Source organism: Fusarium poae, chromosome 3, assembly GCF_019609905.1.
Source record: "Fusarium poae strain DAOMC 252244 chromosome 3, whole genome shotgun sequence".
In the NCBI taxonomy this organism is placed as follows: domain Eukaryota; kingdom Fungi; phylum Ascomycota; class Sordariomycetes; order Hypocreales; family Nectriaceae; genus Fusarium; species Fusarium poae.
Window position 1 is genome coordinate 47150 of NC_058401.1, and position 16730 is coordinate 63879.

A 16730-nucleotide genomic window follows, 5' to 3' on the forward strand; every position below is an offset into this window, starting at 1 on the left:
GAGGACAGCATACAGTCCCGGTCGAATTTAGAGGCTGCTTGCCTAATTCAACAAAGTCAAGATAAACTTTGGCGCACGGGCTTACGACGTTGCACGGAGCGCTGCAAGAACCATGATAGCTGATCCTATCTCTTTGTAATGCCTGTCAAGATCGCATACTGTCATCAACACTGGCCAATTATGGCTCCCAAGTGGTAGAAATCATCTGATTACTTGCGGACGCATCCAGAACAAGCCTTTCAAAAGAAAGGCCAGATCGGAGCGCAAGATCTGGCTCTTCGTGACGTCAATATGGATAATCAGCCGACAACGAAAGTCAACATCTCGCTTTGACTGAGGTCTATTCTGGACGTGGAGATTACGGCAAGTACTTGGACATATTCCCGGCATTTCCGGTCATACACACTGTAAAAGCCACAATAGCCACTAACTAGTATGGTTCGTGTGCGAAGGCTTATCTGACCTTTATTGGATTAGGCAAGCGGCGTCTAATATCAACCAGGACTGTAACCTACCGTTCGAACGGAGATACTAATCGTATGGTAATAACGAGAATCACTGGTAGAGTGCTTATGGCCCCCTTGTTGAAGTATAAGCCTCAACAGTCTTCTGGGGTTAACCCCTTTTGTTTTATCACCCCTATCCTGCGCGTAATCAGCATTGTATCTCCGAGCGACCAACAGAGTCTCTTTTTGTGTGCGAAAGAATTGGCGGAAAGTGGTGTTAGACTCTTTTGCGCGAACAGCGTAGACACGCAGCCGATAATTCCGAGACCGCGACCCGACTAGAAAAAACTGCTGGTTGAACGTGGTCCGTTGATCAGGACGTGGCAACGGTCATGGACTCCACCATCATCATTGAGTCTAATCTGGGTGCGAACGTTCGAAGACGTCCACCTGTGCAAACTATGCGGCACCTTTGCCATCGAGCTCTGGGACCCCACAAGACATTCTATTGGATGCATCCCCACCAGATAGTGCGAGTCCAGCGTCAGTAACTTATTGCTGTAGCTCTATTGAGAGTGCTCGAAAATGAACTAAACGTGGCGCAAGCCCAGTGCACTGCCGACGCTGGTATGATCCTGCTCTTTGTGCTTACTAACAGCATGCAGAAGCGAGCAGTTGTAAGTCCATTATAATACGGGTCTTCGAAGGCTGGACGCCGAAATATCCAGATTCTGTTGTGACTAATACGTGGCAGGGTTGAGTGCCTATGACATGCACCACGCTTAGTCCGTTTTGGTGCACTTCCATCAAAACTACGATAATAAACTGCTGACGCTGAAACCGCACCCCACTGTACATTTATTGTCAAGACTCCCCGGACAACTTGTTTGCCACGTTACCATGCTGTGCTCCTTTCCCAACATGTCCTCCGCTTCTCGACATGGGATAAACCTCGTGGCCTACATTATTGTTTCCTGGATTGCAGTTGTCTACGCTATTCTACCGACTCCGGGAGCTTCTGTGTTCATTACTCCACATGCAGCGTATTCTAGCTCGGTAGGAGTCCTAGGCTGCAAGGTTGATACGAATCGGATCGCTTATTGGCCCCTTGCCGTTGGAAGAATGTCAACACCTACTCCATGAGGGGAAGTTGCCTCTGTCAGCGGCTAACAGTATGAATTACGTCGCTCTATGTGCTAGTCAGTCTTCGAGTTGGGTCGCAAACAACTATCAATTGTATAACATAAACGATCCCCTGTGCAAGTTTGGGGTAGATGAGAGATGCGACCTCGACCTAGCTACAAGTAATCAGCCAAGCTGTCCCAGTGTCTTAGGTAATCCTCCCCCAATGCAGTCTAGAGTCAAGAATGTCGCGTACGGCACTGGTCAACTCGTCCCTGTATAGGTCGTCTGCGATCATATGGGATGCTTTGGCCTGTCGATTGTAGTCGGTCGTCTTATACTTTCTCGCAATGTTCCATAGCCATCTCTAAGACGGAGGGGTCAGATGGCGGCGTTTATGACAATACTAAAACAAATACATATCTGGGTATTAGAGAAAGGGTTAAGGTGCAGTAACAAATATGGGGTTTGGCCAATTAAAGCGCGTAAAAAGTCATGCCCGGATAGAGTCATGCCCGGGTAGTAAAAGTGTCATGCCCGTATATCAATTGCCTTATTATATACGTTGAGAAAATCGCACAATCGGAACAACACCGTATAAATCGCAAATCATCACTCTAATGGCAGAGCTCAGACCACTGGTATAATATCTAGTCTATCCATACGACGCTGACATGGTAATGCTTCTAGGCTCCTAGAAGCAGTGGCTCGTTGCGACCTCCCTTCGCCTCATCTGTTCCACATTGCATGCGATCCTAACCGGCCAGCCGATAAAACACAGTTTGCGCTACGTAGTGTTGGCTCTGGGTTGAGTATTTGTCTGAAATAGCTGGTGGAGGCTGACGAAGGCGTTTCCAAAGGGAATTCAAAGTTTCCATGACCACGATTTCTGTGTTTGTTCCTATCGACACAGTTCCGAAAAGAATACTTTTGGCAAGCATGCAGCATGATGTAGCAATAACAGAAGGCTTGATCCCGGCAAACTCTGGATGATAAAGCGAGATCTCCGACAGGTATGCTGCCATACTAGCTAGCTCGCCGCCCCTAGGTTCTCCTACGAGCAAAAAGTCCAGGTAATGGTCCGTTGTCGGGTGGCCCATCACCCAGTCTAGAGTGTACAAGATTGAGACTTCCATTTGCGCTATCATATGTTCATCAAAGATGTCGTGACACAGCTTCCTTATATCACGAACCGACAGAGGTATGAGATTTCTACCTCGGTCAGTCTTATCACCATATTTGGAGGCAACAAAGAGTGCGACACTCCCAAGCAACCAGTAGTGTTCTTCAAAGACCTGCTTCCTTGAGCAGTATCGGTCAATGAGATTGATAGATAAAAATAGCACGTGCGAGGGAAGACGAAAGTGCTGATGTGATCGGGTGACAAAGTCGATGAGATTTGACCGTAGGTCCCACGTGATTTGTTCTTGCTTTTCGATCATGAGAATGCTTGGCAAAGTCACATCCTGCTCAATGTCAATTATAGGGAAATCATGATTGGTTCTCTTTGCAGATCCCTACCTCCATATAAGCAAGATGGTCTATGATGTCTTCCAAGTAGTCGTCTTCCTCCCACAACGTATCGATAAACCCAGATGCCCGCGTTTGATTCTGATCCATGGCAGGAGAATCAGGGTTGATCCAATGTCACGACTTTTTTTGAAACTGGTTATAAATTCGTCTGCTGCTTAGCCGGTTGTCGTTGGTCTTATACATCGCCTCTTCTCGCCTTTTTTTCTTTTGATTAAAAATTCCTTCTCCTTTTACCGCCGTACAGCGATGTGAATCAATCGTGACCTATAAACCCTTTTTTCTCTTCTTGGTTTTTGAAGAGACTAAAATGGCTGCCATAGCCGAACTTACCTTTCCCGGCTGTACGTAGCACCGTCTATATTGGTCAAAGTTAAAATAGGATTTCAAGTTTCAGAGAGTAGTCCCCGCCCTTGGCTCAGAACCATCCAACGTTTCCTACAATGCAACGGTGGCGCGTTCTGGATGTTGCGTTATGGTGTCCCCTCTACCATTCTCAAGTAACGAAATCGCCGCTGTTATTAGTAAAACTGACATCAGAGCTAGCCGGTGACCACCTGCGGAACTGTATAGGGTAAAAGAGATTCACAGTACCCAGCACAAATGATTTATCGAATAGTTAGTTATAGGTTAGCGTATAGGATAAGCGAACGCGAGAGACAAGTGAACAAAACAACACCCCACTTTTCATCTCAGAGGCAGGTTTTTTCTTTTTTTTTTGAAGTCTTATAAGAATTTCATAGAGCTATATTATCGGATCAGATGATATCTGGAACTTTGATGAGACTGGCTTTATAATGGGCGTCATTATGGCCGGAATGGTTGTCACAGGTTCAGAAAGGCAAGGAAGGCCAAAATCAGTGCAGCCTGGAAATCGTGAATGGATTACTGTAGTTAGGCACTTTCTATATAACCTCCCACCATTACAGCTACGTCCAGCAAAACCACAAACATTAAAGCCCACCTTTGCCGTTAGAGGAGGCTTATAGACGGAAGAGGTTGCAGGCTCAAAGAGAAAATGATCGCCGGGGCCGGATGGCTCCGAGCCACCACCACCCGCGCCATCTCGCACTGGTCGACCAGATCGGTCCATCCGCACCGCTCTAGTTCCCACAGTTCTGGCTTTGGGTAAAAGACCTTCATGATTCTTGAATAGAAGAACAACAATTAACAACTGAATTCTTACACACAAGTGCACCCAGCATTGACTGCGCATCATAACAACAGCCAATCCTGGGAGACGGCTGACGTGAAGTTGCTCCCAGAGCCCGAGGACGACTTCCAGGACTGCATTTTTGTACATGCAGGCACGGACGCAGAGACAGAGTCTGTTTATTAACGTTGAAATGTAAATAAGTTGGCTTTCAAAATATATAATACTATCATATTGAAGTAGCAAGGCTGGGAGTTTTGGCGAATAAACGAACATAGAGCCGTTACACGGGGGTATGGACCTCTTGTATCCGCACAGGCAATTCTGTTGTGATCGGTACCTCATCCCCGACGAATACCAATACACACCAGACCATGTGTGCGTATAGGTATATGTATGGGTAGTGGCCAGGGGTACGCGACAATTAAGAATAGAAGAGTAGGTTAGGGGTGAGGGTCTCAGGCGTTGCGAGACCGTCGTCAAATTGCTGTGAAAACACTTGAAGTATTTTTTTGGCCTTCCAACTCAGGGATTGTAGAGGCTGGGCAAGGTACTCGTCGCAGTATGCTCTCTTCTCGTGGCAAGAATCGGCTCTCAGGTGCCCTATATGGCCTTCCGTTGGTGATTGGAATGAAGCGAAACCATTCGCTCAGCGGCGAGTCTGCCAGTCCGGTCTCACCCCCATCTGGCACAGTGAGGATCTTCAGCGTTTGGCCCTCGGGAATTCCCTGCGTTATCAATGTAAAGACCGTGGGGGATATATCAAGCAGCTCTTTTCTCCAGGCTTTGGTGCCGTAATGATAGTGGATCAATTCCATGATCTCATCAAGCTCCCCCTGTCCAATCTCCTTCAAGCTTTAGAAGATGTAGTCAGTATTGGCATATTGTATAATTCCGACTCGTAACTTACTCGTCCAGCTCAATGAAGAGACCTGGAACTACCATCGCACCCCAACCGAATTCCGCAATCAGTTTCAGGAAAAATTGGCCCAAACCAATCGACGCAGGTAGCTTTTCTCTCAAGAATTCCACTTCCTCGACTGAATAATCGTCAAACGGCGTTGAAAGAAAGCCTTCCTGTATTATCTCATCGATGACTGTGTCAGATTGAAGACAGTCGTAGTCGTCGGTGTGTTTGGCGTCCGCGCCTTTCAATTCTCGCTGGTATTTTTCATAAGCACCGTTTAGCTTCTCGTTGTATTCCATGGCTAGCATGACCCCATCAACCCGATGTTCGAAAGCGGCCAAACGCAACTGGTGTTCTGCTTGCGTAATTGCGTTCTTCGACTCGACTAAGCGACTATAGCACTGCGGGAGAGACGACGTCGACAGATGAGCACTATCTATTTCTGCATCCTCGCCTACTGAGTCATCGTACGAAATCGAGATTGTTTTGAAGGCTTGACAAGCACTAGGCCACGGATTGGCTTCTATTCTTTCTTCCAACCCTAGAAATGTTGGCAAATCTAGCGCTTGCGACTCAGTCATCGTTGTTGTCGGACTGGACGGGAAGAAGAAATGAGGTACTTGGCGTCAAATGGTGGTGGGGGAGTTTTCTGGCAGGTAGTGTATGTAATAAAACTGTAGTAGCCGCGATCTAAGACATGAAGGTTAGTTAAAGAAGGGAACTGACGCAGGCATGGTGCACACTCATATAATAAGGAAACATTGATGACGTCATCCGCCAGTTGAAATTTGAATGAGAATAAGAAAGATCACTTACGATAGGTGAAAGAGTCGACAAAATTTAGAATGCTCCGATATCGATTCCGGCATGTTATGTGGGCCGTTAAAGGCTCTTACTTGGAGTGTAAGACAAGGACGGGCAGTACAAAACTTTAGATTGGACTCCAGTATTGATGGGATGTCGGTTTTGGGACTTAGGTACGTAGTCCTACAGTCCGAAATCAGTTGTTTGTTGTTCAATTGATTTGTCTTGCCCCGTTTTACATGGGGTAGATTTGAATTTCTGATTGGTGCTTAGTTATACGTTCAGGCAAGGTAGCACTTTATGGCAGTGCATCAAGTTCTGGCTCTGGTTTATCAACGCCTGTCATGACAAACATGACATCCAACTAAATTAATACAGGGTGGTGCGGGTCCAGCGTCAGTAGTTTCTAGTTTTAATGGAAGTACCCCAAAACGGACTAAGCGTGGCGCATGCCATGTACACAGCCAGAGTCGAAATCGACCCCGCCAGGTATCAGACATAACAGAGTCCAGTTATTTCGGCGTCCGGGCTTCAAAGATCCGTAGTATAATCGACTTACAACTACTCCCTTTTCATAAGAGCCAGCTCGAACTATCCGCATCATTTCTTCCGGTCATGCATGGAGTTCAAATTCACTTGGGATCACTGATACCCATCTAAATGCTGTTAGTGAGTACGAAGGGCAGGGATCATCCCATCGTCGGCAGTACGCGGGGCATGCGCCACGTTTAGTCCATTTTGGGGCACTCTCAATAAAACTACAATAACAAGTTACTGACGCTGAACTCGCACCACTCTGTACTACACTCCTGATGCTAGGGCTTGGTTAGCATAACAAGAACGTTTTAAAACTTGAACAACCTGACATTAGCAATCACTCAGCCGAGACTTATTTTGGCCAAGGCCTCGCTGCGTTCACGTATTTTAAATGTCATTCGGACAAAAGGATAGAAAAGGCATTTAGACGCTCAATTCGAAAGTTACGAGAATATCAACATTCTGACGACAAACATGCTATGTAGCGAGCGAATCTTGAAGATTAACGTCCTGTTTGGGGTTTTCTGGTCTATACTGGGATTGATCGTACAACCATAATCGTACGTGTCTATTTTGAATAAATGTTTGGTAATTGAAACCTTTGTCTACATCGCAGTCTCTTTGTTCTCGGGTGTGACATGGATATCTTCATGCGTTGGCTGTCTCCATTCCCAAAGTTCGCAGCAGTTACGTGCAGCTTCTAGAATTTCCGAACAAGAAAAGAAGAAAAGAAGAAGAAGAAGAAGAAGAAGAAGAAAAAAACAGATCTTCGGTAGGTCAGCTACGAGGAGGCGCGGGGTAGCTGATCTGACATGATTTCCTTATTACCGTCGGAGCTTATTTGCATGATCACCGAGTTATGCTCTCTCGGTGCCCAGGCCTCACTAGCCCGGTCGTGTCGCGTGCTCTACAACATTTGCAAACCCATACTTTACAGAAACGACGTGATCAACCACAGATCCTCGTCCGTCTTTTACTCTATCGTCTACTGCCGAGACCGGCGCGATGCGCTGAGGATCCTTGAGGCGGCGAAGGAGGGTGGAGCTGCCTTTACAAAATGTCAAGATGCTCAAAAATGGCATCCACTATCCTTTCACCGCATCGACGCAACTCTCTATTCGCCACTTCATCTAGCAGCACGGAGAGGGCTGGACGATATTGTCGCCTATCTTATCAACCATGGTCTTGATATCGACGACAAAGAGGGTATAGACCTCTCCAGGAGAACACCGCTTATGGAAGCCATCCTCAATCACCAGGAACTGACAGCCGTGCTCATAGTCCGGCGAGGTGCTTCGAGAGGCTTGCGTCCTCCCGACTTGGAAGCATTCCAAGCCGCTATACGAGAAGGCATGACATACCTGTTAAGAGTCATGGTGGAGCGGAATGCATTAGATGTCAATTCTGAAATTGGATACGGATGTACTCCACTGGCGTTAGCTGTCTGTCACAGGAAAGGGCCGGTGATGACAGCTTTACTGGAACTTGGCGCCCATGCACTACCTGCGATGCGGAGGTTTTGCAGTGACAACGCCTTCCTTTCTATCCTCTGGATGCTGGACTCAGCCTCATCGCATTTGTTGAAATCATTAGAGCTCGGCGGGATGCTGGAGCTTGCATTTTCGATTGCCACGGAGCGGGTGTCTTCAGTACAGACTAGCCGGCAAGTCGTTGCGCTGGAGCGACTTCTGAAATTGCTTTACCGAGATGGACAAATGAATGGCAATACCGTATCACTCCCTGCCAGGAATTTTAGCGATTTCCTAGACGCTCTCCTTCAGATGGTGTTGTCAATCGATTACACAGATACACGCCTCGCCGGCCTGTTCCACAGCTGGGGTGCGACGATCCAGACAGGAGTATATCTTCGCTTAAACAAGGTCCTACGTTCTTCAGTCTTCGAGGAGAACATCCGGCTTTGCCTCCGTCGCCATCCTGGACTGCTGCACTGTTTCGACTTTGTACACAGTCATTCTTTGCACTGCCCAGCCTTGGCAGGACGCTGGGCAGTAAGGTACTTTCTTGATCACGTCCCTGGCTATATGCTATGGCTGATTCAGGAATTGAAACAACAAGGCTTTCCTTTGGATAGGCATGGCGTGGAGCAGCTGGACCTTTCCAAGTTCAAAGAAGACGGAAGCATACCAGGATAGAAGAACTAAGCCTGTATTTGGCCATTGAGCTTGAGGTCTTTCCAGTGGTTCCTACAATGTTCCCTGTGGCGTACTAAATAGGTCAAGCTCGATCATCATGTCATAAGAACAGCAGTCAAGGTACAGAATCCTGCTTTCTGTTAGAGGACCTTGCAATATGTGTAGGTTAGGATCTCCATGGGATTTGTAAGGATGGCATGCTGAATTAAACCGATTACAGTTTAACGTGGTAAAACCTCATGATGGACGAGGAGTGCGCCCGCAGTTTCACTCTATCTTCCTTGACAGCTACCTATCTTGTCCTCTAACTACACTTAAATATGCATAAGTCAATACGAATGATACCCGATGCAGTAGTGGCCCCTTGTGTCAATTGTAAACCAGATGATCGACCAGAACTGAGCGTTTCGTAAAGGAAGAAGCCATCTTATTTCAATTAATTCGCGGTTTTGTTGTTCGAAAATGATCATGCTTCTTTTCATGACGTTTTCCGATGCAAATAATATTGGACTGACGATGAAATGACAAAAGAACCCTAGTTGACCTCATCCTCAGAGTCCGTCTGGTAAATTCCGCTTTCATGCACAACATGCTCGATGGTAGGTGTGCAAGGAATAACTTGTGAAGACAAGTGAGGTGATCCATCCGTCTTTGGACGTCTCCTCCTCCTCTTTTGATAGCCAATGACAGTCTCCTCGTGTGCAAGCACGGCCGATTACGATTGCTTTGAAAATATTTGTACTTCTCGCAAAGTCGGACCCGTCGGTTGAGCTTGCGGTTGTCGTCCTTTAGCTTTGTGACTTCCATCTTCAATTCCGAGTATAATCTTAAGAGTGTATCAAGCTGCCGGGACTGGCAAGAGTCTTGAGTGACTCCATGGGTTTGGAATGAGAATCGCTATTGATAAGCATTATCAATACATTGAGGAGGAGCGCTGGAGCTCGCCGCTGCACTTCTCAAATCGATATTGGACGACGGATCCCTTTGGCATGGGCATGGAGGTTCCATGTCCGGAGTGAATGGAAGGCTGGAGGACTGCGGGTAACTCATCATGGCACGAGTCGTTCGAATGTCTGGTGGCGCAAGCTTAAATGACGAAAAGAATAGTTGTAGAAGGTCTGCGAAAGACTGTATTATCAATATATGGAAAGCGGTTTCTGATTTTAATCAAGGTCGACCCTCCGCTCCCTTTTACATACCGCGGCCAAACCTCCGTTGTATCATTACACTCACCCCTCACGGGAGCTATTGATATTGTCAAGATTGCTTGTGCATAATGCTACATTAGTAACTAGGGCTTGAGCCAGCTTACAGTTTCCATTACATTACCCCTTGGTACATACTATGTGCTAATGGTGGTTGATATACCCACTAGTCAGGCTGAGCGCAGCCACTTGAATCACGTTGTTACCGCCTGAAACAATTCCTACCTACCTAAATAAGCCTATCCCTACCCTCTCCATTATCCTCGTCATATCGCTCTGGGTCGATCAGAAAATTCCATTTATACGGTCCGTTACAGTCACAGTCAGGCCTTTGCGACATGGCTTTCTTTCTCCAAGATTGGCCATGTTCCATCATCGGAGCGGCCCGGCTAGTTCGCGAAGCTTGGACCATGGCATGTAGCAATGCCATCGTAGATATATCGGCAATGTCTATGCTGTCGGGAACGAGATTAGAAGGAAAATTAAAGATTAACAGAATTCTTCGTCACATCAACATTACATACTGAGATGGTGGATGAGCCGATGTGAGCCGTCCAGGAAGCATGGTCACACCAAGGTTGTGGTAGAAGTTATAAAGCTAAAGTGCACGAGCACAGCCCGACTACCACCAGTGAATTTATGCAGGACAATGGAGAGGGACATTAGACAGAATGATCCATAAAGCCCGTTTTGGGAGGCATCTGTCTCGTAACGCGTGCCGCATACATCTTCGTCTGTTACCTCAAGAGATCGTACCTGAACACATCTTGTTGCGGAGTGGATAGCTTTCATAGTTGTAGGGTATGCGAGGGTAGACAGCCCAGTCTCTAATCCATGCTTACATACCTTGCCTACTTTTTCGTCCTCGTCTCCCCAAGCCCATGCTCATGCTGTTCCTTGCCTTGCATCGTCCAAATTGTGACCCGTTTCCTGAAGCCCATAACTGTCAGACCCTGCCTGTATTCGGTCCATTGATGCACATTGGTGTATTCATGTTGTGTTTTGTCCAAATCCTGTCCCCTTGAAGGTACTGCCATTCCGGTGCGTAATCTTGAAATATCCCCTGTTTTCATGCGACACCCCAGCACCTGTCCAATTATAACAGGCTACATACTGTGCCACTCTACCCCTACCGGCCAAGATAAGCCGCCGAGCGTAATGAATCGTGTTATGCTGAACTACCTTCACCACAAAAATAGCGGGCTAATCATTGCGCCGCAAAGCTGCCAAGAGTCGAGAAGCGGAATCTTGGCTGGCGAAGTATACCGGTATGCCACCAGCGACCGCTGACAGGCCTAGCATAGAACCAGCGACAGCCTCGGTAGCTCTTCGCCAAGGCCATTCTTAGTTCGGCAGCTGGGCCGCTTGGTTTTGCTTGTTGACACAGATTCTGGCTGCCATAATACCCCTGTGCTGGTGCGCGTGCTGTCATTCCGGGTAACTTGCCTAGCTTCAGTCTAGCTTGGACGATCTACATGGTCTGGCGCCAGTTCTTCAGCGCCTCGCTTCGTTCGACCTCGGTCACTGGGGGTCACACGCATGCAATTCATCCAAGTGAAACACATCATGGATCCATGAAAGCATGAAAGTGGATAGACAAACCAGAAAGCACAGACGCAGAGATGAAGAGCATCAAAAAAGTTGCTCAATCTGCGAAGGACAACATCCGCCTCCGCCGTGTCTATTTTCTGCTTCTTTGATCAGTGAGAGCTTAAAAAATAAAATAAAAATAACGTACATGATAAGCGGGTGCAACAGACAAGCGAGTGCAACACAACATCACAACATCTCAGATAGAAATAGCAATAAAAACACAACAGACTATTAATTAAGTAAAATTAATCGCTATATTCTTCCATAGACATAGCGACAAGTATCTGACAGGTCCTTGCATTATGTCCTGTCTTGCCGCACGCTCCACAGCGCCTTTCCTTCATTCGCGGAGGCCCTCCTTGACCACCACTTCTCGATGGTCCAGCCACCGCCTGCGCATCAACATCCGTTTGATCAATTACTTGCCTTCCTTCCTCTACTGTCATCACCCCTCCTTTCTGTAGCCGGGTTCTTTTTGCCCTCCGCCGCCGGCTTAGTATCTTATTTGCCTGTTCAAGATCTTGGACCCTGGCCTCTAATAAGGCAACCTTATGCATAACTATCTTTGTTCCCTTGGAAGAAGACCTCAATGCTTCTAGAATTGACTCTGGAGAGCTACTTTTATGCCTTTTGATTCTCTTTTCAAGATATTCAAGCTGAGAGTCGGCTTCAAGGATAGTCTTTGGGGTCTTTGAGACCCAAGGGGTCGAGGGGCTAACTACCTCCTCCACAGGCGTTGGAGTCCGCAGCTGCACATCGAGCTTCGAGATTACACTTTCTGGGTCGAGAGGAGCAAGTCCGGCTCCTCTAAAGGCTGCTTTAATATTTTTCTCTGTCATTGTGGCCTGGTAGGCGGTGTAAAAAGCCGGCAAGAACTCGGTTTTGGAAATGTGGGTTACGGAGCATCTGATCAAATGCTCGATTTCTCGCCCGTAAGCCTTCTTAAGCAGGCCAAAGCACCCGACATCAAGAGGCTGCAGCAGATGAGACGAATGAGGCGGTATACAAAGCGTGATGATTTTATTTGCCTTGCAATATCTCTCAAAGTCGACCGAGTGGTGACTTTGGTGTCCGTCGAGGATCAGGGAGACGATAGCGATTCTTTGATTGCTTGGTAGTACACCGGTCGAAGTGCTTTAGCCACTCGAGGACTATCTCGTTATCTGTCCAGCCATTAGGACTCGTCGCAATAGCCCAATCGCCCGGGAGGTTGCTTTCTCGGTACCAGTGGGCGAGGTGATATTGGCCCGCACCTATGATGAACGGCGGGATCGCTTGGCCCTCGGCATTGATCGCCTGAATGACTGTAATCCATTCCCGGTTTCCAGGCTGCACTGATTTTGGTCTTCCACGCCTTTCAGCACCTGTGACGACCATTCCGCTCGCAATAACGCCCATCATAAAGCCAGTCTCGTCAAAGTTGTAGATTTCATCAGGTCGGATGCCATACTTCGCAATTACATTTGCTACGAGCCTAAACCAGTTGCGAATAATGGTCGGATCTTCACATTTGGCTCTCTGGTAGTCATATTTACGGGGGAAATGCGTCTTGAGGTCTTTGTGTCGCTTGACGAAGTTAGAGGCCCAGCGCTTGCCGACAGGCGGCGTCTCGCGGTCGGCGAGCAATCGGTTAGCCATCTCCTCAACACAACGCAGTCGCGGGGGAAACCCTCGCGAATCCAGATCGAGAATGAACTGAACTATGATCTGTTCTTCTAGATCAGATAGTTTGCGTGATTTTGGGATAGAATCACGCGTAGAAAGGATACCCTTCTGTCGGCGATATAAAGTCCAATAACGGACCTGGTAGATGCCTGCGGCGCGTCGGAGACTTAATTTTGGGTCATTTTGAAGGGCACGAAGTGCAAGAAGAATCCTAGCCTCAATATTTGGGTCTGGCATATTTGGTGGTTGAAAATTAATTGATTAAGTTGAGAAGATGTAAATTGCGGGATTTTTTGTTGCACTCGCTTGTCTGTTGCACCCGCTTATCATGTACGTTAATATTAATAATAATAAAAATAGGGACTCTATATATAACTTAACCCTAGAATCTATTCTTATATTTAAGATTATTTAGTATAAAAAAGGATACTTTTACTTTTTCTAGGATTATAATAAATAGGATATAATAATTACTAGTGGGGTTTTAATTTATAATATATATAATAAGGTATAAGGGTTTTTTAATAGGTTAAAATAGAATATTAGCTCCCTATTAAGCCTATTGTATTAATAAAGATAAGAAAGGGAAAAGATTCTATTAAAAGGAAATATAAATAATAGTTAATACTAGTTAGCTAATAAAAGAATACAGATAATACTCTAGTAATATCTTTTAAACTTTCTATTAGTTTATAAAGAAACAAGATGCTCTAGAATAATAAACTTTAATCTAAATAAAACTTAATATAGATATCCCTCGAAGTCTAATGCGAAATCGATAGATACAGCTTCGTTATGAAAAATAGGGCTCTTAGAGCAACCTTAATCTTACACAAATATAAAAGCACTGTTAGACAGACCTGCTATACAACCCACTTATCCTTCCTTTAACACAAAGACAAGACCACTTTTAGACCCCTAATTTAAACAAAACAATAATAACTAACTTCATACTGAGAAGGTAACTTGACTCTTAGGTTATATGGCAAATTCTCGGAAGGTCAAACTGCTGTTAAAGTAACACTATATCCGACTGTCTATTTGTTGTACCTCTCGACAAAGCTCGACCAAATAGTGATACATCTCCTTCCTTGCTTCCATATCCTGCTGTCTCAAGTATCTTGCGTTTTCTGCCTTCGTTATGCCCCTGCTCCCCCTTGATCTAATTCGCCTTGACATTGGAAATGCATGCCTAATAGCGGAGAGGCGAACTTTCTCAAGTTCCACATCCTTATATTTCCTTTGACTAACCAGGAGGTGCAGTCTTTCCTTCGACAAAGTTGAGGCCCACACTATGGACTCAGTGCCCCCGCGTTGCAGAAGTTCTATGGCTTCATCAAGAAGCCGAATGCTGTAATCCGGTCTCCAACGTTTGTAAAGTTTCAAGGCTAGCAGCTTGGTTGCATAGACCAAGACGTCGACTGCTAGGGTATCTTTCAATCCTCCGAGAACCTGCAATTTCTCCACAGCTTTTTCTCTCAAGTATATCGCAAAATCTTCCAGTCGACTTAAGTCTTCTTCTTTGGGCGGCATGGCAAAGTACTTGCTGAAGTTTTTGAATTGGTGGCTGGACTCCAAAGACAGCATTTCTATCAGTCCTGACGCATGGCAAAGCGTGTGTGGTGTGTCGAGATCGGGGTTGCTCTTTATGTAAGTATTGATGTATGTTATAACATCATCTTCGTTCTCGAATTTGAACTCAACTGTCTGTCCGCAGACTCTGCTATAGTGAGACCACATCTTGACCACCATCGTGTGACTGGGTCCTAATGTATTCTCAAAAACCTTGATGGACATGCGGTACGCGAGTTTCAGAGCTGATTTAAATCTGTGAGGTGAAATCCGCAAGATGACGAGGAGAGAAGATATAACTTGACGTGCAGGATCCCCTTCGCGGAAATTGGTTTGCATTTGTTGATCCAGCCGGTAAAGGAAACTCGGAGCGAGTGGGTGAATCGAAATGGGGTGTTGTGAGTCGGGTATAGTATAGCGAGGTAAAGGCAGCCGTGTCTTAGTGAGGTTGAGGCATATCCTCCATATGTAAGCAAGTTGAACTACAAAGTATTCGGGGCTCAATGTCTCCTTCAAGCCCTCTGTCCGCTGGAGAAGAAGTTCAATAGATCCCCTGCCATGTGATTGAACACCAGACCCCGACATATCCGCAATGGCTGTACATAGGGACTCGAGTGATTGCCATTCATATGATAAGGATAATCCGATGGGCGAAGCAAAGAAAGAGAAGTTGTCTAAGGTCCATTTACAAGAAGTAGACCCGAAAGAACCTTTGATTATAGTATCTGTGGCAACTTTGATTCTCCATAGTTGTCTCTCTTCTTCGGTAGACCACCTAAACTCGGGAGGGCTAGGCTGACAACATATTACAATTAGAAATGGCTCCTGAACCAGGCGTTTCGGTAGCGCTTGTGCTGCTCTCCTTCGGTCATTTCCAGGAATGTCGTTTAATAAGTTGTTCTTATTGAATCCCCACTTTTGGAATATTCCTCGATACTGTTTCTTCCTTTCGATTGTTACTTGTGCGACCTTTTGAATGAAAGGGTTGCAATAAGTCATTAACTTACGATGCGTCAAAGTTATGTATAGCAGCCATACCCTCCATGAGTGTTTCAAGGTTCTGCTTCTCGGTCATGTATACGCGCTGTATCGTGTCCTCGTGCACTTTCCATACCGATTCTGGAATTCGTGGACTTTGTTGATGTCGTTCCATTGTGGCATTGATGATGAAGAAGAAAGATGGTTAGAAATTTTGCGCGGCAGACGTCAGCGAGAGCCTGATGATTCCTGGCGAGCCCTATATAACTAGACCAATCAGCATGTATCGGCATAATTATCAGTCCGCGTGAAAGAGTGGTTACACAGTCTTTATGTAGTTGTAGATTGAAACGACGATGATTGGGTTGATGCTAAATGCCCTTTTCTTACTGACGAATCAGAGGATTCTACCGTTTGAGTACGTTCCTATGTGAGTATTAGAAGCTTTGTGTTTGTAGAATATAAATTATCTTGTGATTTAATTATAATTATTCATTTCACTTTGTCTCTTTTTAATCACATTTTTAACTGACATTTTTCTATTCCTGACATTTCATCATGTCTACTGGTCAACAGTCTCGACTTATGGTATGCTTTTATTACCCCATCTTTAAATCCTCTACTAATGTTAGAGTTAGAAAATGGCTATGTCTGCCTTGTCCGCAGCCATCTTCGTACTTGCTATCCTCGCATTCTTGGTCGTTGACGTCTATCACCGTACTCGTCGAGCTTGTTCCGCTGTTGGCGACGAAATGACCTTCAGAAATTACATTGTTCAACTTGTTACACGTCGTCAGCCCTATCAAGACATGTCTACCGGTGGCCGAGCCAGGCAAGACTACTACTACACATGGCAGATTCCGCGAATGATCCGCGTTCATATGGAAGACGCTACAATGGTTGCCATTTACATCCTAGCTTTCTTGGCCGTTTGCGTCTTCTTTGGTATCTGGCTCGTCCAGTACTGGACTGTCAGATGGTTCTTAGGCTGATGTATATGGAAGAAGCAGTCACCTGATGTGAAGGTATTTGCACTCAGAATTTAGATTAACAACGTCGAGATAA

General features: G+C 45.9%; 5 protein-coding genes across 5 annotated transcripts; 2 read left to right on the forward strand and 3 right to left on the reverse strand.

Annotated features, from left to right (window-relative positions):
* Nucleotides 1-2323: 2323 nt before the first annotated feature.
* FPOAC1_007372 (uncharacterized protein) lies at nucleotides 2324-3188 on the reverse strand (the record flags this gene model as incomplete). Its single annotated transcript, XM_044851840.1, has 2 exons — nucleotides 2324-3034; nucleotides 3090-3188. 2 exons carry the CDS (start codon nucleotides 3186-3188, stop codon nucleotides 2324-2326), a joined length of 810 nt encoding a protein of 269 aa, XP_044704510.1.
* Nucleotides 3189-4730: 1542 nt separating this feature from the next.
* On the reverse strand, nucleotides 4731-5739 carry FPOAC1_007373 (uncharacterized protein; the record flags this gene model as incomplete). Its single annotated transcript, XM_044851841.1, has 2 exons — nucleotides 4731-5106; nucleotides 5162-5739. 2 exons carry the CDS (start codon nucleotides 5737-5739, stop codon nucleotides 4731-4733), a joined length of 954 nt encoding a protein of 317 aa, XP_044704511.1.
* Nucleotides 5740-7344: 1605 nt separating this feature from the next.
* Nucleotides 7345-8652, forward strand: FPOAC1_007374 (uncharacterized protein; the record flags this gene model as incomplete). Its single annotated transcript, XM_044851842.1, has 1 exon — nucleotides 7345-8652. One exon carries the CDS (start codon nucleotides 7345-7347, stop codon nucleotides 8650-8652), a length of 1308 nt encoding a protein of 435 aa, XP_044704512.1.
* A 5625-nt stretch (nucleotides 8653-14277) lies between these two features.
* Nucleotides 14278-15840, reverse strand: FPOAC1_007375 (uncharacterized protein; the record flags this gene model as incomplete). The annotated part of the gene is made up of 3 exons (XM_044851843.1): nucleotides 14278-14307; nucleotides 14367-15633; nucleotides 15695-15840. 3 exons carry the CDS (start codon nucleotides 15838-15840, stop codon nucleotides 14278-14280), a joined length of 1443 nt encoding a protein of 480 aa, XP_044704513.1.
* A 383-nt stretch (nucleotides 15841-16223) lies between these two features.
* FPOAC1_007376 (uncharacterized protein) lies at nucleotides 16224-16657 on the forward strand (the record flags this gene model as incomplete). Its single annotated transcript, XM_044851844.1, has 2 exons — nucleotides 16224-16253; nucleotides 16304-16657. The coding sequence occupies 2 exons, from the start codon at nucleotides 16224-16226 to the stop codon at nucleotides 16655-16657; spliced, it is 384 nt and encodes a 127-aa protein (XP_044704514.1).
* Nucleotides 16658-16730: the final 73 nt, after the last annotated feature.